This window comes from Branchiostoma belcheri, unplaced genomic scaffold (assembly GCF_001625305.1).
Source record: "Branchiostoma belcheri isolate BF01 breed outbred unplaced genomic scaffold, Haploidv18h27 scaffold13, whole genome shotgun sequence".
Lineage (NCBI taxonomy): Eukaryota > Metazoa > Chordata > Leptocardii > Amphioxiformes > Branchiostomatidae > Branchiostoma > Branchiostoma belcheri.
The window spans coordinates 4,563,622-4,586,210 of NW_017802713.1; the positions used below are offsets into that span (position 1 = coordinate 4,563,622).

The 22,589-nt window shown below is 45.0% G+C and overlaps 3 protein-coding genes across 3 annotated transcripts; 1 reads left to right on the forward strand and 2 right to left on the reverse strand.

The window, feature by feature from the left end:
- The first annotated feature begins 464 nt into the window (after positions 1–464).
- On the forward strand, positions 465–7,273 carry LOC109463982. The gene is made up of 3 exons (XM_019760900.1): positions 465–752; positions 971–1,075; positions 6,872–7,273. Exons 1-3 carry the CDS (start codon positions 742–744, stop codon positions 7,056–7,058), a joined length of 303 nt encoding a protein of 100 aa, XP_019616459.1. The 5' UTR covers positions 465–741; the 3' UTR covers positions 7,059–7,273.
- A 3,336-nt stretch (positions 7,274–10,609) lies between these two features.
- LOC109463749 lies at positions 10,610–16,328 on the reverse strand. The gene is made up of 4 exons (XM_019760596.1): positions 16,281–16,328; positions 14,881–15,151; positions 10,827–11,768; positions 10,610–10,623 (listed from the first exon to the last, which is right to left on the reverse strand). The coding sequence occupies exons 1-4, from the start codon at positions 16,326–16,328 to the stop codon at positions 10,610–10,612; spliced, it is 1,275 nt and encodes a 424-aa protein (XP_019616155.1).
- Positions 16,329–20,375: 4,047 nt separating this feature from the next.
- On the reverse strand, positions 20,376–21,344 carry LOC109463750 (glycoprotein 3-alpha-L-fucosyltransferase A-like). The gene has a single exon (XM_019760597.1). It carries the CDS (start codon positions 21,327–21,329, stop codon positions 20,376–20,378), a length of 954 nt encoding a protein of 317 aa, XP_019616156.1. The 5' UTR covers positions 21,330–21,344.
- Between the last annotated feature and the right edge of the window lie 1,245 nt (positions 21,345–22,589).

Here is a 22,589-nt window from a genome sequence, read left to right on the forward strand (position 1 = left end):
CACCTTAGCCAAACGTCTTTGCTTCCAAACATCCTCGATGGTTCCCATGAACCGTCTCCGTCAATCACCAACGCAACTTTTCCATCCTCCTTCCAAATCCACCACTGTTCTGTATCCGATATCATGACAACTTCCGGGGCACCCGACATGATCCCTTGCGTTTCTCCTCGCTTTCTCCGCAGAATTTTACACTATAACTATATTCAGGCTGATGTAGGGTCGAAAACGCGTTGACGACGATTAAATCTTCACTAAAACCACGAATAAGTACGACGAAACAAGGAAGCAACGATAGTTGGCAACTTGAACGGACGAGAGCGTTGATAAACTGAAGCCGTTACCCTCACGCTCTGACTCAGAACTAATTCGGACCAGGCCTGGACCAGGCACGGGACGCTCGTATTACCTTCTCAAACCAAACCAGGGGCCAGGCCTGCCAGGGGCCGACAGCAGGGGCCCCCGGTCCCTCAGAGACCAGAGCGCCTGACTGAGAGACCGTGGCTGTTTATTTGTGTACCGAGCTGACTGGTAACGGTCGTGTTTTCACCAGATAAAAACTCACGCAGTCACTACCATGTTTCTAATATTTTATCTACTCGGGTGCATGGCAAGTTTTGTTCACTATCGTACACCGACGGGGCCCAAGTTCGACATCATGGAAAACCACGCGTCTGGGATGAAACTGCATGAAGAGTCAAACCTCAAATTATGTAGCCGGGATACCGAAGAGACTCTACAAGAATGGGAAGGAGGTACGTTATATCTCGTTTTCACATAATGTACGATTTCAGCTCACGATTTGTACACTTCCGCCGTTAGAACCTTTTTTGCAATACCAGGCCGTGGTAGCGCATGGATGAGATTTCAGTGTGTCCTGCAAGGGGGTGGGGGTGTGAACTTATAATATGTAGTAGGCATTCGATTCTTCTGTGTGAATAACCGATTTTTATATATTTTGGCCTGGTAATAGGTACACCGTGAGAGTTTGCAGGTTGCTGCCGGTGGCAGTATCCACGCACACACACCCGTATGGAGGGACCCCTCCCTCGCTGCCTGAAGGTCCGGAAGAAGTCGGGTAAGTAGAATGCATTTGTGATCACCTCACTCTCAGCCTCTAACAGGTAATCAATCTCCTAGTAGGGTCGTGAATTGTATTAGAGCAATATACGTCATATTGTATATTAGATCAATATATACTGCCACTCAGATCTTTGGGTGTCAGCATACTGCAGGCAAACTGGATACTGCTTGGAAAGTTTGAAACTGTATTTCAGCCACCCAAATATCTGCTTGGAGATGAGTATTAGATTGCATGTGAGATAGCGGCCTTGGGAGCTTCGCGGTGCCTTCTTCTTGTTGTTGAGAGGCGACTACTAGTAGACAGACGTCGCTAATTTTGCTTTAGGATTGAAAAAACGGCTCCCTCATAGACTTCAGACTCAGGGTTTGACATCACAAAGCTAATTGCACGTTCCCTTATTTAAAAAGAGAAACAAAAATGTTGTGTGCAACCAAAATAATATTTTTACTTTCTAACATGTGCTATTCAGGGCTCACTAGTTGAATTTGTCTTCCTGTGGGGAAGAGCTGATACACTGGATACTGCTTGGAAAGTTTGAAACTGTATTCCAGCCACCCAAATATCTGCTTGGAGATTAGTATTAGATTACATGTGAGATAGCGGCATTGGGACCTCCGCGGTGCCTTCTTCTTGTGTCTCTTGTTGAGAGGCGGCGACAAAATGGGTCATCTGGTTTCCATCTTTTCTCTGTGTATCAAACATGTAATTTTCTAGAGGGGCCCTGGTAGATTTGTCTTAGCAGATAGAAGAAAGTGTTGACAAAACAACTCTTTTTAAATAAGGGAACGTGCAATTAGCTTTGCGAGGTCAAACCCTGAGTCTGAAGTCTAGGAGGGAGCCGTTTTTTTCAATCCCAAAGCAAAATTAGCGACGTCTGTCTAGCCTCCAGCAGGCTGACACTTAACTTGGACGGTTGCACTTTCATAGTGCTTAAGCGACTCACGGAATTAAGTGACGTTTCATGATATTAAAGTGGCCTTGTCGCCATCCGTTTTGTAACGCCTTACACTAGTTACAGGCTGGTTCGGGGTCCCTTGCACTTGGGGAGTTCCGTTACACAAGGAATAACATCCATATTAACTCTCCAATCAGATCATACCGTGGCAATGGCAGTATCCATTATCTTGGGCTACCACCGTATGATCTGCTTGGAGATCCAGGCTACAAGGGCTGGTGAAAACCGCAGAGGGACTCAGAACTAGGACAGATGAAACCATGCGTATATCTCTCAGCGGGTAGCTTCCTCATGCTATGGTCACATCCCAAACCGGTTTCCGGTCGAGCGGTTCTCGGGAACTTGAAGTATGTTATGAAAGACGACAAGACAGACAGAGTGTTGAAAACTATGCATATTTTGTGCGTATTTTTGTGATGCGCGTTTTTATGTTTCGTTTATGCAACACTCCATGTTAAAAACCATGTTTTAACATGGCTAAAAGTCAATGCAACACTCTGCGTCTGAGCTTGGGCCGGTGTGGTCGGGATTTTGGTCAAGGCTAGGCAAGCCATGGCCATACAAGACCACTACCGCCCCTCCTACCCCCCCACTGTCCCCAAGTTCGTAGTTTCCCTGTCCCTTCCCAGTGGGAGGGCGCGACTCTGTGGGGCATGGGACGCCATAGACCGGGTGGATCGAGAGAGCAGTTACAGCTACAGCTATCTAGAATAGGATCCGGCTTGATGTGGACGTCTTTTCCCCGTTTTATCACATCTAAATTCTTTTTTTGTCAGATTTTCTTCCCGCTCTGTAAACTAATCTGGTAGGAATTTTAGCCACCCTAGTATCTGCTAAGAGATTAAATTGACTTGTCAAAACATCATTTATCCCTGCCAGGGCTAGACCCGGTTCTCACACGGGCAGAATGATCGCCTGTGTTTAAAATCATGCTAGAGTGAGTCAGAAGTGACTTTATAGAGAATCCGAGTTTATAGAGTTTCGCAATCAGCCTGTTCTTGGCTAAGACATAGATAAACACATCACCGTGGATTTTACCTTACATAAGGGAGGAATTTTACGGTAAAAACCTTCAGTCTTTCATGACCTCTGAACGCCCATAAGACTGACGACGGTGATTAAGGTATGTCAATATTGTAATTTGTATGAAAAGGTGAGATGAATGGTGGACGGCCCCGACTTGAGCTCTAATATATGATATGAATCTTTATTGCATGTTCTTGCCCAGATGGGCTAAATGCACAAGAGGTCATGCAGTATGCAAAACATGAGTATTGCATATATATATAAACTGTGTCTGCAAATAGAACGGTACCACCCAAGAGCTCAAATACAACAGTATACAGGTATATAGGGGGGCCTGCATGCCCTTTTTCGTTAACCGTTATGGGCTATTTTGATTTACCGTTAATCGTTGCCGGCCCGCTCTAATTCAACGTTAAGCGTTATCAGTATATTCATCGTCAAGCGTTATTGGTCCTTTTAATTCAACTTAAAACGTTATTTGTCATCCTAAATTCAGCGTTAAGCGTTAATGAATAATTCTTCGTTACGCCTAATTTTGCCTTTCAAAGTGCAGGAAAATGCGTCATTGAAGAGTTTAAAAATACAAAATTTCCCGGGGAGAATGCCTCCTACATCGCTCGCGACTTTGGTGCTCGACTCGCGCTAGAATTTTCGAACTGCGCTCGGTCCCTTCGGCTCCAGCCAGCACCAGTTTTCCGTCAATTACCGTATTACAGAATTTTTTTTAACGAATCCGTCAACCTTGACAGACAAATATCTTAAATAAAAATGTGAAAACATCAGAAGGACCGACAAACACTCTCAACACCATGATTTGCCTCTCAAAATGCGGTAGATTGCGTTTTCGAAGGCTTAAAAATCCCAAATTTTCCGGGGGAACATCCCACAGACCCCCTCAGATTGCGAGCGTCTTCGGCGCTCGCCTCTCAAAATCCATCGGTAAAACTGGGCGCACGGAAAAAAGTCAAGCTGGGTAGAGCCCTGGCCGACGTCAACTCGGACTCCCCTTTATTTGTGGACGCACTCGGGGACCAGGGCAGGTGGGAAACACAGGGAACACATACCTTTAATGCGTGCTTCATTACATGTAAGGTGTACGTAATTTTGTCAGTGATCACCTTTTCTCACAAAGCGAGATACCAAATCCAGTGCAGCTCGAAAAAAACAAAGCCTGTCAATTTACCGTTAAGCGTTGCCGACCGTCCTGAATTTACCGTTAAGCGTTATCGGCCCTGCTGAATTTACCGTTAACCGTTGCCAGGACCCCCCATGCAGACCCTCATATAGTACATGTAATCTCCAAGCAGATTCGGAGGGGCAAGGGGACTTTATGTTGGCCGCATGTATCCATTGGCCGCCTGAAATATATCCAATGTTCGTCCCGTGGGGCAAACGTTGAATAGATTTCAGGCGGCCAATGGATACATGCGGCCAACATAAAGTCCCCTTGCCCCTTCGAATCGTCTTGGAGATTAAGTACATGAAGATGACAAACAATTCAGGCTGTAGTTGAGTTGACCAGCACGCTGGCTGTAGGGAGAAAACAGTGTTTTATGTACTCTGGGGTGACCAGTGGCCACCACATGGTTTCAGTTGGGAAGCGGGTCGTGACTGGTGACATGCGATAACTGCCGCGGTATGGGCCTTTGCGGCTATAAAAAATTGGGCAACGAGTGTAGTTATCGGATTACCACTTACCATGGCTAAACTGTGGTTTTCTGTGGTCTGACTCTCCTGGTCAAATTCTACTCTCCGTAGAATGGTCTGGTAGAGGTAATCGTTAGCCTCTGCCAGGCTTCAGCTAGCGGCTAGAGGCGAGGGTAGAAATCGGCCGAATAGTCATTGAATATATATAGACTTTCTACCTTCATGAACAGACAGATGTTATGCCGCTTCCCGATACCTGGTGGTAGATAGTCTATAAAATGGGCTATAAGGTCTATAAAATGTGCCACGGGCCGGGGTGGGACTAATCTCGGATAATTGACACTTTAATTAGCTGACAATCATCTGTTAATGAGCGCTGTACTTAGCGAGTGCCATAAAGAAAAAAAAAGGGGAGCCAGAAAGCGTAACAAAGTGTTACTGTGTTAGAGTCCGTGCTTAGGGATTTAATAGGTGGTTTAAAATTTCATTCCTCTACTTAGTCCCTCTTCAAATGTGTATGGCAAAACAACATAATTCTGCATGGTTGAAAAGAAATGTAATATGGATCCCACAGACATCCGTTTGCTTCCGCTAGTATCTGTTACAAGTGTCGCGCCGCGTGCTGGTGTGTTACGGTTATACCGGCTATACCGATACAGAATGCAGAATAAAGTGCATAAATCATCCCGTCGCGTATACGACTGTATCTAAATGAGCTCAGTGTCAGAAGTCTTTAGATCACCATCCACTAATGGAGATCCCAATATTTTAAATAAAACAAACAAACATGGTTGGAGAGTAAGGCTCCTTCAATCCAGACCAGTCCAGGGTGTTCTCACTTCTGCGGAAGAATCCCTCCCTTGGCCGACCGGGAGTAATTCAGTCATGTTCTAATTCGTTCCGTTGCGTATATAATGGTGGGCATTGCCTAAATTTAGTCTTCTGCCGAACCTAGTCGACTAATTTTCCGGCCAAATTTTGTATCTGTATAGCCGGTATAACCGCCCTTCAAGCGTAACACCCCAGCTAATTCAAAGGAGGGTGTGACTTGGGGTCTACTTTTTATCACAGAGAACGAAACATCGCATAGTTTAGCCAGAAGACAAAGATCAAACTGCCTGTAACTCCCCTTACCGTGGATGTCCATCCTTATCTCATGTCAACCAAATTGCGCCGAAAATTGCTTACGCAAAGGTTTTCCCTCCGTGTACACCAGCCACAATTTTCGTACACAATTTCGGTACGTTACCTCTAGGGCAGGCGTACGATCAGCGGCTCGCCCAGCGGGCCCGGGAGTCTCCGTGCCTCCCAGTCTCTTATAAAACAGGAATGAACTCCTTTCTTCTTGCAAATTCCAGTCTTTTCCCGCGTTTGTACCAGCCACGCAGTGTTCACTTGTTCAATTCTCCGTGTTTCATTCGTTTTGCTCTCCCTTTGATTCTCTGTTTCAATTGTTTAGAGTTAGTGAGCTTTTTGCTGTTCGCTGAGCATGTCGGAAGGGCGCAACAGCGCGAATTGGAGTATGGAGTTACGACAGGATCAAAAGCAAAATGGAGACTGTTAGAAATAAGGAAATATACGATGACATTGCGTGAGATATGGAGGCTACAACTAAACTACAAAACTGGTCAAGTACGTCCATGGCGGCAGGTTATTTGAGGTCACGATAGTGTGGGACGCAGCGGGAGTCCTCTGGCTCTCCCTGTCGATGTATTAACAGAAACGAACGTACGCTCGGATTTTGCCTGTGTGTAAACCGGGTCCAAGTCCAAGTACTGACCAGGCTAGTTCAGTGTATCAGCCTAGCTGGAAAGTGCCGAGGTAAGATTTTGCGCTCCAAAAAATAAATAGTGGGTAGACTATTCTCTACAAGCAGAGGTTGTGGGGGAATGACCGTTAGTTTTTATATATGGCCCCTTTTTTTCGCTACCCCCACCACCTTGGGTCACGCATGGACCCTCTCTGGCTCATTGGATACTGCCTGGCCAATTTGATACTCTTTTTTGCCGACCCTAGGATCTGCTTGGAGATTAGGTAGACTGTGTCAGATAAAAAAGGAGAGGGAGAGGAATTTTCGGAGGGAATGTTATAAATTTTATTTGATAAAATAAGGACGTCATGCTTCTTAGTTGTTACTTATCATATGATGCCATTTTCATTAGTTTTTCGTCCAGGGATCGACAGTGGGTAAGAAGAGGAAGCGAGGTGGGAACAGAGGCCGTGGACGTCGCTCATGCGGTGCCCGTGCAGGTGGACGAGGGCGAGGTCGTATCTAGATTTAGACTGCACCACGCTACTGCTAAGTTGAAGTTTCATACATTTAATATTGACCACAGATGTATTGAGTAGTCTTCGCATTGTGTTATTCAGTACACATGTTCAAATACCTATTCTACCTATACCAGATGTAAAAATTACAGCTAACATGTCATGACGCTTTGTTGTAAACATTGTAAACATGTGACAAATTGAAATAATCTGTCTGGAGTTTATTGACATGTTGAAATACCTATGCCTGGTTTCTATATCTTATACTGTATCTTGCCATAGCCATGTAAGAGTTGAAGGTAATCGACTGAATCGTTGTATCCATTTTAAAGGCGTTGTTAGGGGCTTTGACCTCAGTAATGTACAGTGTTCAGTGTTAAAACAGTAACTTTATTGTGGTATGATGACATATAATATTTGTACAGCAGTCAAACGCTCAGTGTGTGCGTCACATAACTGAATGGTATAACATAGCTCACCTTGTCCTTCACCAAAGATGGCTCCTCTGGTCTAGGGAAAAGGCCCAACGTGGCAGACTTTTCATAAACTTCCCTTTGTGTTGAACTTGGCAGCAGAATTCTTCTCGTGTTGAACTTCCCTCGTGGCAGACATCGCGACAAAGTTCCCTTCCTGGCGGACTCGGCGAGGGAAGTTCCCTCTAGGCGGACTTGACAGTACGCGCGTGTCGGCCTTAGTCGGCCTGCACAGACTTCGCGCTGGAACACCGCTGGTGTCGGCCTAGTCGACGTCGAGGGAACTTCCCTCGTGTGTGACTTGGCAAGGAACACCGCTGATGCCGGATTTAACGCAAGAACACCGTTCGTGTCGGCCTGGTAGCGGGAACTTCCCTCAGTCGGACATCACGCAATAAGCACCGTTCGTGTCGAGAGGGAACTTCCCTCGTGTGCGACTTGGCAAGGCACACCGTTAGTGACGGACTTCGTGCATTAAGACAATGCGAGGGAACTTCCCTCGTGTGTGACTTGGCAAGGGACGCCGCTAGTGACGGACTTTGTGCATGAACACAATGCGAGGGAACTTCCCTCGTGTGTGACTTGGCAAGGGACACCGCTAGTGACGGACTCCGGACTTCGTGGATGAACACCATGCGAGGGAACTTCCCTCGTGTGTGACTTGGCAAGCGACGCCGCTAGTGACGGACTTCGTGCATGAACACCGTTCGTCTCGGCCTGGCCGAGGGAAGTTCCCTCTTGGTAGGCTAAAACAGAAACTCTCCGTTGTGCCCGGTTAAAGGAGGGAATTTCCCTCCTATGGTGGCTGGATAAAACAGAAAATATAACTTGTACCTGGCCACACGAGGGAATTTCCCTCGCTAACCCCAGAAATCTAAGCCACTATGATGGTCTTTCTGAACTTCGTAATGTCTTTAATTTTTGTTATTACAGTTTGAAAAGCTTCACCTTCAAAATTTTGTTGTCTTAAGATTTCAAAATTCAAGACGAAAAAAGGGGAATAAATTGGATTTTCCCCTTAAGATTTGGAGTGTTTGAGCTAATCTCGAAAAGAAACTAGGGAGGGCTTGATTATGATCAAATCTGCACAAGGAACTAGCAGGGCCCGACACATTCTTCTCTGCAGGTAACATTGAAAATTGGAATTACCGCACAGCTCCAAATTATCTGGATACCAGATAAAAGGCTGACACAGATATTACATGTACGGAGCCTTATCTGGATACTAGATGAAAGACTGATGCAAATATTACCTGTACGGAGCCTTACCTGGCACCGTGTACCTGGATACCAGATGAAAGAGCCACACAGATATTACCTTACCTGGTTCACATATGAAAGGACCACACAAATATAAAACATACTAGTATTACCTGTACGGTGCCTTACCTGGTTCACAGACAAAAAGGCCATATTATTACCTGTTCTGCGGACAATTCACCTACACCAAACCTGCACTGGCCCATATGCTACTACTACTAGTAGCTTTATATAAAAATGTAGGCATATTTGGATTTTTATTTGCTGCATGACTGTTAAACAATGTGTTCAGTTTAAAAGAAATGATGGCAAAACCAGTAGTTTCCAGTTTTCAATGTAATCCATAATGTTCTGAGTGGGACAGGTAAAATGTGTCTGGTGCAGGTGATTTTCAATTATTGTAATTCGGTCAAGAGCCTTCCAGCTGTGGACCAGGCAAGGCACCGTGCAGGTAAAATCTGTGTGGCCCTTTCATCTGGTATCGAGATAAGGCTCCGTACAGGTAATATTTGTGTCAGCCTTTTATCTGGTAACCAGGTAAGGCACCTTGCAGGTAATATTTGTGTCAGTCTTTCATCTGGTAACCAGGTAAGGCACCGTACAGGTAATATCTGTGTCGGTCTTTTATCTGGGGACCAGGTAAGGCACCGTACAGGTAATATCTTTGTTGGCCTTCCATCTGGGGACCAAGTAAGGCACCATACAGGTAATATCTGTGTCGGCCTTTCATCTGGTAACCAGGTAAGGCACCATACAGGTAATATCTGTGTCGGCCTTTCATCTGGTAACCAGGTAAGGCACCATACAGGTAATATTTGTGTAGCCTTTTAACTTGGGTCCAGGTATGGCGCCGTACAGGTAATATCTGTGTCAGCCTTTCATCTGGTGACCAGGTAAGGCACCGTACAGGTAATATCTGTGTCAGTCTTTCATCTGGTGACCAGGTAAGGCACCGTACAGGTAATATATGTGTTAGCCTTTTATCTGGTGACCAGGTAAGGCACCGTACAGGTAATACAAGTTTACAAGTTTACAAGTTTATTAAAAGTCCAAAGGAGCTCGAGGGCAAAAATTGCCCGAATTACGTCCTCGTTACATAATTCATGAATCAATGTACACATTACGAAATTTAACATTACAAGTAACGTTACACGCAGAATATCTTTAAAAAAAACAGTATCTCAATTACAACCTAAATCGATCCATAAAAGCAAAACGAACACATTTAGCATAACATATATACAATTATCTGCACTCCCTTCCACACAGATCTGATTTCATAAAGGACGAAACGTGTGATGGGCTTGGTAAGAAATTTTAATGACGTGTGAACTCGATAAATCCACGGGAGGGTGGGAGGGTAACAAATACGTGTTGTCTCCCGCTGGACAAAAACAGACTGAGGAGGAAGGCTGGTGACGCTGAGAGGTCACGGGTCACTAGCTAATTAACAGGTTTGACCCCTCAGGTCCAAACCGCCCCAATTATCTGCACTCCCTTCCACACAGATCTGATTTCATAAAGGACGAAACGTGTGATGGGCTTGGTAAGAAATTTTAATGAGGTGTAAACTCGATAAATCCACCAAGACCAAGCCCGGAGGGAAGATGAGTGAGACGAGGTGCGGAGGCGGAGTGCGGAGAACGGGGCGGTTAGCAATAGCTAGCTAAAAAGGAGTGTACTATGGGGAAGTAATTAAACATGCCTACGTAAACAGTCAAGTTAACAATCGGGTTCAACAGATTAGATTTTTTACACAAAACATATGCTAAGTTAGGCGTGTATAACAACCATGTGGAGCTATGGCGCTCGAGATAATGCTAAGAGGTTTATCAACTCTCTGCTCATAACAACAAAATAACTAAGCTGGCGCTGAACAGCTAAATAAAACTATCTACGCTAATTACGCACAGCTAAAGAACAACAAGTCGTAACAGAGAGTGAGCTGTGACTGACGCGACCCCTGGTGGGGAACAAAGGAGTTATCATGGAAGAACCGGGCGGGACTTCAGATGACGCAGGGTTGGGGGCTACAGCCGAGCGAGATTTTAAGAGGATTGAGAGTGCAGGAATCCCTGTTTGATTCTGTGGGCTACTAATTGGCTAAAGGCCCGACGTTGCTCCAGAGACGAGTCCAGGTAGCGTTCGTAAGCGTCTGATGACCAGTCGCCGAGCAGCTTGATGGTGGCCGGGTCCGCGCCACAGTGCCAGGCGTACGTGGCCCCGCCCCGTCGGAAGCTATGGCCTGAGAAACGAGCGGCGGGAAAACCCGCTGTGTGGAGCAGAGTTTTGAGATGAGTCACGAGTGTATCATGAGTCAGGGTGACTAGGACCCCCGCTCGAGAGGGGATCAGAAACGCGGGAGCATGAGGGGGTGCAGGTAGCAGCCGGCACATGTTCAGGTACGCCTGCGTGGGGCACAAGGGATGTCCGGGGATGACCGGAAGTGGGAGACGGAGGACTTTTTGTTTGAATTGTAAGGTTTTGGACCAGGTGATGTGGAGCACCAATCCGCCCTCGGACGCGTGAAATGACTGTCTGGTGAGATGCTTGTCCGTGTCGAAGGCAGCGCTGGATTTAGGGACCAAGTTCGACTTGCGAAGAAGGCCGAAGAAAGCGACGCAGAACGCCGCCCAGAGAGTCGCATGCAGCGGCCTTGTTACGTCTAGATGACCATGGATTTGCAGAAGGATTGCCGGGGTGATGGGCAGTTTCTGTTGTGGAACGTGGGTGGAGTGCCGCTGTAGGGAGGACAGGACCAGCCGTAAGTCGAAGGCGCCGGCAGGTGGGGGTGTGAGACCTTGAAACAAGTGCAACAACCGAACCCCGTGGAGGTAAATCTTTATGCTATTGACGCACTTTAGCGAGCGAGACAGGAACTGGGCGTACCTGGCGAGAGTCCGTGTTTTAGCAGGGAGTGCGGTTAAGCGGAAGTGTTCACAGAACAGGAGGTACGCACGCCACTGTGTCTTCAGATTCTTGTACGTTCCTTCCGCGAAGGCAGACTGTTTAGCCCCGACGACGTCCCGGTCGAGCGCTGCCAGTTGAGCGGCGAGGCCTGGAAAATCAGAAGTAGGTCAACAACTCAAAGTCACTGTCAAGGACACCGACCGCGGAAGTGCGTATGTCCCGCGTCAGCTGGGTAAACTCCTGAGCATAGTACGAGGAAGTGTGCCACCTGCTCAAGTTATCGGCCAGCCTGTTGTGGACTCCGGGGAGATGGACCGCCTTGAGTTCGAACTGAGACTGGGCGGCGCACAACCAGACGTTACGGAGGCATGATTGTAAGAAGGGGCTTCGCGTTCGTCCCGAATTCAGCACGGTGACTGAAGCTTCATTGTCACATAACACGACTATACGCTGACCGGCCCAGCGGGGGCCCCACTTCCTGACGCAGACCAAGATGGATAGCAGCTCCAGGCAGTTGATGCATGGTTGGCGATCCAATACCGTGTGGGGAAAAGTTGCGTGAAAATACTCGCCAGTTGAGTTCAGGAGACCGCCACATCCGGTAAGGCACGCGTCCGAGCTGAAGATCTCGTCAGCTGACGACCAACCGTGCTGGGGTATGATCGAAATGCCGTTATAAGTGGGTAGAAATGTCCGCCACCAGGCAATGTCCTTCCGAAACTCGTCGTCCACGGGAAGCCGTTGAGACCTGTCGGTGAACTGCTTCAAGAACAAAATCATTCGGGATACAAACAACCGACCTGGTCTGACGCAACTGGCAATGAAATGTAATTTGCCTAGTAATGATTCAAGTTCCCGGCGTCGTGTCACCCGTTTGTACTCCCAGGCGCGCAATTCTTCCAAGGTATCGGAGACCCGCTCCGGGGTGACCTCCAAGGTCATGGTCACAGAGTCTACAGTCCGTCCAAGGAATACCATTCTGGTAGAGGTGGGACCGCTTTCTCCTCGGATTCTTCCAAACCAACGTGGAGAGTAGACAGCCCAGTTGGTTGAAGGCTTGCGGCGCGCGTTCCACTGTGTCCGCGCCGCCGAAGTCATCCAGGTAATTCACGCACGAAAAACCCATGACGTCGTAGATGTGCGTCACCGCGTTAGTAACACGTTGACAGGCCTGGCTGGCCGAACGGATCCCGAACGGGAAGACGACATCAGCGTAGTATTTTCCGCGCCAGCAGAAGCCCAGCAGGTGGTAATCGCCTGGGACTACGTAGAGTTGTCTGTACGCGCGTTTGAGGTCTCTCTTATAAAGTAAACAGCCCGGACCGAGCCGGACAACTATGGAGAGGAAATCGTCCACTGAAGGGTACTTTAAAACTAAACGCTCCCCTAAATAACTGTCCGTAGGGATACCGGCGTTGACTGAAGAGCCCCCTGGGTAGCTAAAGTCGACGACTATCCGTCTCACAGCAGAGTCCTTCTTGGGGACTGTTTGTAAGGGGCTGCACACGAGACTGGGAGTAAAGAAGCCTTCCCGTAACGGTCCTATTGTGGCAACGTGCTGTAGTTCCACTTGAATATAGCTGTCAACGTGCTCCGCGTGCAGTGTTGCAGAACCGTGGTTAGTAAGGGGTACCGTCGGCTGTTGAGCCGCTACATAATTTATCGGAAAACCAAACTCTAACAAATCGCAGATGGGCCAAATGTTTTGAATTTTCGAGATAGAAGCGCCACGCTGCGACGTGCAAGCGACTGGCAACCGGGATACGCGGCCCTTTGAAGTTCGGGAGGCCGGATGTTTTGACAGAGTCGTGCCACATACGAAAGATCTCCACTGTGGGGCGAACTTGTGGGGGGTGAGGGAGGGGCCAGTCAAGTGAGACTGGAGGCGCCGGAGCGGCTGGCCCAGTAATGCAAACAGGCTGTGCGGAACCCCGATCATCTGAAGTAACGCCCGGGTGCGACAATAAACAGGGATCATTGTAAACCGCGCCTGGCTGGAGGCAGCGTAGGACATGTGCTCCCGTGGGGAGAGAAGAATACAAGTCACACGAGCCCGGCTCCGGGGCTAGTCGCGGGGCGACGGAACACGCACTAGGAACTGGCGCTACATTAGACGCACTAGCTTTACAATCTGACAGAGAAACAGACACACTGCTTTCGGTACAATCTGGCATAGGAAATAAACAATGCTATCCTCACAACTTGTCACAGGGACAGAGACAGAAACCTGGCTAGTTGTACATTCTGGCATGGGAAAATAAACAATGCTATCCTCACAATCTGTCGCAGGGACAGAGACAGAAACCTGGTTAGTTGTACAATCTGGCATAGAAAAATAAACAGTGCTATCCTCACAATCTGGCGCAGGGACAGAGACAGAAACCTGGCTAGTTGTACAATCTGGCATAGAAAAATACACATTGCTATCCTCACAATCTGGCGCAGGGACAGAGACAGAAACCTCGTCTTTACAGTGTGGCAGAGAAACTGATACAGCGCCGTGCGGCGGAGAAACAGAAACATCGCAATCGCTACAATGTGACATGAAAACAGTGACATCTGTATGCAGCGGGGAAACATTGCAATCGTCAAACCCCTGTCTAACAAACAATGAAGAGTCACGTACCGTACAGTCGTCAATGGGGAAAGAAACGGTTCTATACCCTGTAGCTAAAGTGTCCGAGCTAGAGAGAGTTTGTCAGGCGTCCTGTTTACTAGTATCGTCAGTATGGTCGTCCTTCTTGGCCTCTTTGCGGCGACGACAATCGGCCTCGGAGTGTTTGTAGCGCTGGCCCGTCTTGTCCCAGCAGAAAAGGCAAGCGTGGTCGAACTTGCAGGAGGTGGTAGTGCAGCCGTTCTTGTTGTATCGGAAGCATAACTTTGTGGACCGCGATTTCTCGCCGGACGCCGGGGGGGGGGTGCGCTCTTGGGTTTCAGCTTGGAAGTGTCCCCGTCGAAGAAAAACTCCTTGAGTGTGTTCCAGTCAGAGCTCCAGGTACCCGTGTTGGATTGGAGTGCACGCTGTACTGCTGCACTGTGGAAGGCGCGTACAACGGACCATTTGTACCGGGCCAGACGGTTGCACGTGTACTGTAGCAGGAGGATCCGTCCGAGTCTCTCCTCTTCCGTCGGCTCGTCGGACAGGAGGAGCCCCATGCTACCGCTGAGGAATTCCTCCGGGGTGAGGTCGTCGTAGTTTTTCACGTCGGCGGACTCGCAATTGAAAACGAATGACTCTGGAGAGAGAACTTTTCGCTTACCTTTTGAGGGGGGCGGCTTGGTAACGGAGGCGCCGTCCAGATGAGCCAGTTTTTCGTCCACCTTGGTCAGCAGCTGGGAGTCTTTTCGGAGTTGATCCAGGGTGACGTCTGCGTCGCCGAGCAGAGCCGCCACGCCGGCAGAGGATCCCGTGCCAGGGATGGTAGGAGGGTAAGGTGAGGCGGTCGTCAGGCGTTGTAGCTTCTTTTCTAGTTCCTGCACTTCGTGTCGAAGCTCTGCGTCGCGGATTGCCGCCTCTAGCTCCGCTTTTCGCTGGGTGCAAACGTATTTCCATGCATTCAGTAAATGATAGACATGTATAGGGGTCATATTCATATGATTCTTTATTGCTCATGAACACTGATTTTAGTGGCATACATCGAAGTGCGGTCATGTCGCCAACTGACCGTAAACTACCCCTTCAACTTCAAGTAAACCGGTAACCTTGCTATACCATATGTGGAACGTGGAGTACAGGGTAGAAGAAGAAATGGTCCCTAAAAGGTGGATGATCCACCAGTTTGGTTAGAAAAGGGATTATATATTTGGAAACTTCCTTGACTGAACCAAACAGAGACTTCCGGTGGACAGATTCTAATCTTCACCGATCGGCCTGGCCTGGCCGCCCGGTAGGGGGGTGGTTAACGTTGCGTGTGCGGGGAAGTAAATGAGGTGTGACTGTTACTGTTACTGTTACCTTTGGAAAAGCAGGGCAAAATGTTGAGGAGTAGGTAACCCTGACCTGAGTCTAATTATAAGGGGTGTGGTCGGGCGCGTGCGGGGAGGTAAATGAGGTGTGACTGTTACTGTTACTGTTACCTTTGGAAAAGCAGGGCAAAATGTTGAGGAGTAGGTAACCCTGGCCTGAGTCTAATTATAAGGGGTGTGGTCGGGCGTGTGCGGGGAAGTAAATGAGGTCTGACTGTTACTGTTACTGTTACTTTTGGAAAAGCAGGGCAAAATGGTAGGTAACCCTGGCCTGAGTGTAATTATAAGGGGTTGGGCCAAACGTGTGTTACTGCGAATTTTGGAGAAGCAGGGCAACATGTTGAAGAGGCTGTTGTAACTGTTCAGCTTGAGTGAGTGTCGATTATCCTTTAATTCCATCGAGTGCAAAATTAGACTATTACCTTTTCTGTGAAGTTGCTGATTCCCAAGGGAGGGGTAAAATGAACCCATGCTGTTGGTTTTATCTGTGGTAATGGACAATCATGTTATTTAAAAACCTAATGGACTGATGGGCTATCTATATTGCTATCTTGTAGTTTTGTTACCTTTTTTGTGAAGTTCTGAAATGCCCTGTGTTTTAGCATGTCCAATAGTTTGCCACTACTGGAGTCCAACGGTGAGCTTTACGGATCATCTCTCTGGGTTGAAGACTGAAGGTACCCAATATTCCTACACTCAGAGAACGGCGAGAACTGGCAGCCGTGAAGCTGCTCAAAGCCATGCTGAACGCAGACTATCCCCTCCATGACTTGGTGGAGGGGCTGATTCCATATTTACCTTCGCCAAGAAGGTTATGTTTTCAGGGGCGTTCGTGTATGTGTGTGTGTGTGTGTCTGTCTGTCTGTCAACACGATAACTTGAGAAGGTCTTGATGGATTGTCTTGATACTTGGTAGGTGGGTAGGTCTTGATGAGACCTCAAAATGATTAGATTTTGGGCCACCTGGCGGCTTGTCATGGTACTGCAGCAGAACTTCCGGTTTTGATATCTCGTGATCTAGACATGCTAGGGTAACGAAATTTGGATGGCAGGTAGCTCTTGTGCTGGGGAAGAAGTGACGTGACTTTGGGCCCCCTAGTTGCTTGCTCTAGAACTGCAGGGGGGTTTAAAGGACAAACGTTTAAAGGAGGATAACTCAAGAACCGATTGATGGATCATCGTGATTTTTGGTATGTAGGTAGCTTGAGTGATGCTTGACATAATGATATTATAATTATACAAATATGGATGTAATTTGCATGATTAATGAGGAAATTCTATCTATCAGCTGCATTCCATAAAAGGAAGATCAAGCTTGTGACATGTGTTATTAAGAATGAGAGAAACACAGGCAGATATCGATTATGTAAATGAAGACTTAATTTGCATAATTAAAGAGAAAATATTATAATTGCATAGTGGTAACTGCCTGGAATTTTATACTTGGGATGTTTGAAAGTTAAGTTAAGGTGAACATAATTAAACATAACTTATTCAAATAAGGACCTCATTTGCATAATTTATGAGAAAATGTCATCATGGCATTCTTTGTTAAGATAAGACTGTCTTTTGGTGGAGAATATGATCAACAGATATAATTCATGCAATTGAGGATCCTATTTGCATAATTAGGGGGATTAATATATAATTTCTTAATCATAAAAGCTAACATCATTTGGCGAAGGTATGAGATCGTGGAACTCTAGTTTTTAATGTACTGCTGCTATGCTGACCACTGTTTTGAATAATAAAGAATGATAATAAAGATATGCTTTTGCACTATTTCCCGATATATAGATATCCTGTATATCCAGTATATCCTAATATCATGAGATAAAAGGTGTAACATTTATTTCATTATAGACATTTTTGTACATTTTGTACATTAAGTACATTTTTGCGTCTCGAGCCATGTTGTTAACCCAAATTACCTACCTTTTGGTTTGGGGAGATCTTGGACAAATGCCTACAAAATACTTTTCACGAATTTTGCCTAGTTTAATTCAATTGTGTGTAAAACATGCCTTCCTTGCTATTGCAAGACATTTATGTCTCCTTATACCCTAATATTTAAACCAAATACCTAAAGTTTGTCACAGGGATGCATTGAATATATGTCCACAAAAAGTCATTCAAACTGCTTGCACATGTCACTCTAAGATTATGCAAAATGATGCTTTTGCCTTCTCAATTTGGCCGATGGCCGATGTTCTCAACACTTACTTTGCGTCTCAAACATGTCTGAATACCGAAGGCGCTTCATTTCCAAACTTTAAACTCAGAGGACGGACTGAGTTCCTGACTCTATTACCTGTTGTCCTGCAGACGTATACACAGTACTCTCAAGCATTAATGTTAATAAGGCCACGAGTAATAGACTTCTGTGGAATATTGCGCCTTCGATAGCAGAACCATTGTCACGTTTTTTTAATGTCTCACTGAAATATGGCTGCTTTCCTACAATTTAGAAAGTTTCAAACGTTGTTCCTGTGTACAAGAATGGTGATAAGCAGGCCAAGGAGAACTATAGGCCTATTCTTGGTACCTGTTGATGTTCCACCTGTCGTAGATAACATACATTATGAAAAAAAGAACTATTATGTAAAATACTGTAATTACAAAAATTTCTTTAATTATGCAAATTAAGTATTCATTTGTATAATTTACATTTAATTATGTAAATCTTTCTTTAAGCTACTTACATCAAAATGATTAAACTACGTTGTTTTTTGTGGACTTTGCCAGAAACTGTCCTGCAGTTCCAGAACAAGCTGCTAGGGGGACAAACCCCTCACCATTTATTCCTGATTGAAGCTATCTGTCACCAAAGATCCAAGACCATAGCAAGCTCAGGACAAAAGGTACATAAACCGGAATTTCTGCAACAATACCAACGTCAGTCAATAGGAAGCCCATATTAAACCCTGACCTTTGTCTCCCTACGACCTACTAACACACCAAATATCATCACAATCCATAAAGGCGTCCTGAAGTTATGCTGACTACAAATGTGCGGAAACACAAACACACAGACACACATACACACTCAGACAGGCCAAAAAGAATACCTCCATTTTTCATTGAGGTAATGACAGGGATACCAAAAAAAGTTATTCTAAATACGGAGACGGTCTATGATGCTACATTATTATACACAAGCTATCTTAATGCTATCTGGCCTGATGACAGTGCGTTTGATATATTTACAATATCAAGACTATTCAACACGCTCAGAGTGTAACTAAGTATTTGTAATTAAGCAATGTCCAGAGTTTATTGTATGAATTAGCCGACGGAGGGGGCTGTACGGATATCAAAAGGAATGGCACTGCAGATGGTGATTGCTCTGTTTATAGATGTTCTCTGAGATAGGGCAGTCAATCAATTGTTCACTGTTCCTGAAGATTCAGAAACGAACGCCCGCACTCGAGGTAGCAGACTTTGCAGGTGTGGAGGTTAGCGACCGTTTAACAGTTTGTACATGGCTACAGCAGCATGAAACCTTCGTCGGAACTGGACATACGCTAAAGTACAAAGTACAATATAGAGCTTGCTGTACAAAAGGATATGGTAGCCCGAATTATCATAGTCGTTTGATACTTGATACAAGCGTTGGCCCTAAAACAACGCCTTGTCTTACTCCGGCTAATGGATGGTCAACTGCTGTTGTCTATCGGAGAGACAGTTGGAGTATCAGTCTTCCATGGGTCAGCTGGTGACATATGCTCTTAGTTTGGAGAAACGTCCTGCGTATCAAACCTTGTCAACGACTTTTTGAATATCAAGAAATACGCAGTACACTGTTCCCCTCTATTTATATCATCAGTTCATTCCTCTAATAGCCTAGTCTGTTGGTACTTGTCAAGGGGGAGAGATTTGTTGTATAGACGAATTATAGGTACCGATAGCTGACAGATGTAGCAAGATAAAACCTTTTGAGGACAGGCAGCGGGGTCGAACTTTTCGGATGGGTCGCATCTTACAAAAAAATACTCCCATTTACTGATAAATTCGTTTGGAGTATTGGCTTTCTCCCGGAATTCCCAATACAGTTGAACCTGTCAATAATGGTCACTCAAGGGACTGGCCAAATTTGACCACTATAGACAAATGACCACTATAGAGAGATTGACCCCACCCCTCCCACACAAAAAGTGACACATGCTTTCAGTTCCAACAGAGATGTCTTTATTCTCAAGCATATGAAAACATTCATTGCACAAGTAAATACCTTTTAGATGTAGCGTTACATGTTATAGCTCAATCGTGTAATTTGTTGTTCTTTTGCTTTAGTTGTGGACTTGAAAAAAAGGAAATACGGAAATATAATTTTGCAAGGAAACATGATGATACATAACATCAAGGATGACATGCACTCAACATACTCGGTTGATCTATTGGAACAATGAAACCATTCACACTAAAACATAAAAAATCACTGGTTGTCATTTAATGTTCTTGACATGTGTACATGTACCTGAAAAAAAGAAAAGAAAGAAAGCAAAATCAAACAACAAAGGTTCTGTTGACTCCAAACAAATTTTCTTGTATAACAAAATCAAATTTAAGTGCCAGGAATGAAAACATGAATAAAGATAGTCTATTTATACCATGTTTTTTGTACATATTGAAATACAATAAAATATGACGGCTATACATAAAATAGTAATTTAGAAATAAAACAATGTTGTATATAGAGAAATCTAAAGACTATATTTGATAAACTTGCACGTCTTTGAAATAGAATGGAATTTTTTTTTACCCACCAATTAAAAAAAATATCAATGATTCAAAAGTGTACCTCGTTATATGCCACATCAATATCTGGTTCGCATTCATCATTGTTTTCGCCTCTGTACCATTTATCTAGATTAGTATACATCTTTCTAGAAGTCGGGCATATTTCAATGAGATTTCTACATAAATTACACCATACTCCATCATCCAAGGGGATGCTTTGTGGAGGATTTGTCTTCCACTTGAAGTATTGATTGTACATCTCTTTGTCATTGTCAAGTAATTTCAGATAACCAGCTAAGGCTTTTGGTGATTCAAAGTCATCGACATGTATAAAGGAGTTTGGAGGCGCCAAGTACTCATAGTCTTTTCTAGGTGCTCCTAGCACAACTGGAACAACATTGTTACCAAGAGCGTGTCTCCAGAATTTCTCCGTTATGTATTTCTTACATTTCATATTTTCAAACGCAAGATAAAACTTGTATTGGCGAATGTATCCCACCGTGCACTGGAAGTCCTGCTTCTCACAGACTAACTGTCCGCATTTTCCAAAGATGTCGATGTGAATATGCTTCAGCAATTCCTTTGCATAGATGATGCGGTGGGCACGCGATGAGCACTTACTGATAAACCAAACAGCAAGCTTTGTTTTACCAAGTGAAAAGTCTGTTTTGGGATCAAGATCAGCACCTTTGAGTCTCTTATATACCAAATATGAAGACCCCCAGGCACCTGACACGTCAGAGTCATTTCTATATGTTATGGTCCAGTTAAAAATACCACTGTAAGAGTTTAGATTTATTGAAAGGTAGTTCGGGCACTCAGAAATAAACCAGATCCATTGTTGATGTACAGAACGTTTTGGCGGCATTTCTGTCTTTGAGTATTGCAGTGGCAGTTGACTGTTTTCAAAGATAACAGCATCGGCATTTTGAATATTTTCTTCACTTGTTGTAAAAGTGCATTGTGGAAACAAGGGGCACAGTTTACCCTCTTTTCCTGGCATGTAAACGTTTAAGTGTTTTTTCCACATTTTTGTCCAAAAAACGACTTTCCTCGATTTACTTGCTGACTCCTGCCCCTTCTCTGTACGGTCATTCCAAACGGTATAAAACTTTGCACTGGAATCTACCGACGGGTCAGATGCAAGGTTGGGAACGCATTTCTTAGTGTCAGGCAGTGGCGGTGATTCCTTGTCATTTTTATCGGTTGCACTATAAAGGGAGATTCTGCAGATGACATCATGTTTACGTAACACATACCACCAGGTAAACAAAATAGAGCAGCTGAACATCGTTACTGCATACACCTTGAAGTTTCGTCTCGGGCTCATGTTTAGCCTAGTTACGTGTCAGTGTGTAGGACTAAATGACTTTTGTTGATGGCGATTTCTTCTGAAATATCCGGGCATCCTCCACAAAGTATCAGCTTAGAAGCTGCTTATTGATACATGGTGTTACATTTAGTTCCAAGTTATACCTGGAAAGAAAAGAAAAAGAATATTTGAACCTGCCTTAGAGATAGCGCTGGTTTAACCCTATCTAGACGGGGGGGGGGGGGCTAAAAGTGCCCGCGCCAACTTTGATGTCACATAGCGTCTGAATGGCTAAGGCTAGAACGACCAAACTTGGTGACTTTTCCTAAAATATTGTTGGCAACAATTTTCTATCATTGGAATAAGATAGTAATTTTTTGTGTTGACATGGCAACGGGTTTCTGACAGGCATTTTTTGCTAAATTTAGTAATTTTTGTTTCAACAATAGAATTTTATGGGTTTTATGTCAAGTTACTCATGGTTTTTAATATTGATAACATCCCATATGAATTTATGTAAATTTTATCATTAAATATGCATAATTTAATGCATGGTATGTTTGCAATGTATTTTAGGCTTTATCACGAAAAAAAGTATTTTTTTAAATTCAACTTTGATGATCCAAGATGGCGGATATCTTAAATATGTATGACGTCATTTTATGACGTCACCGGTGTTGCTATGGGCAACATAAGACTTAGTACACTCTAACATTCTGTCATAAACACTTTTGGTAAAGTTATGTTGTATACCATTTAGTTTTCAGGGAATAGCCTATCTAGACGGTTTTGGCCAATAAAATGCCATTAATGACGTCATAATGACGTCATATTACGTCATAATGACAAAAAATTGTAGATATGATAAATTTTATCTAGTACACCATCCTCTAAAAATTTGGTAGCCATACGACATACCGTTAGCGAGTTCTGAGGGGGGGGGCAAAAGAG

What these genes read in the sequence shown, in the direction of transcription:
- LOC109463982 (XM_019760900.1), top strand. An exon ending in GAAGGTCCGGAAGAAGTCGG is followed by an intron (nt 1,076 to 6,871) that starts GTAAGTAGAATG and finishes CATTTTCATTAG; the next exon opens with TTTTTCGTCCAGGGATCGAC.
- LOC109463749 (XM_019760596.1), bottom strand. Translation starts at nt 16,328, where the DNA reads ATGGCTTTGAGCAGCTTCACGGCTGCCAGTTCTCGCCGTTCTCTGAGT. An exon ending in GTTCTCGCCGTTCTCTGAGT is followed by an intron (nt 15,152 to 16,280) that starts GTAGGAATATTG and finishes GTTTGCACCCAG; the next exon opens with CGAAAAGCGGAGCTAGAGGC. An exon ending in CAAGCCGCCCCCCTCAAAAG is followed by an intron (nt 11,769 to 14,880) that starts GTAAGCGAAAAG and finishes CTGATTTTCCAG; the next exon opens with GCCTCGCCGCTCAACTGGCA.
- LOC109463750 (XM_019760597.1), bottom strand. Translation starts at nt 21,329, where the DNA reads ATGCCAGGAAAAGAGGGTAAACTGTGCCCCTTGTTTCCACAATGCACT.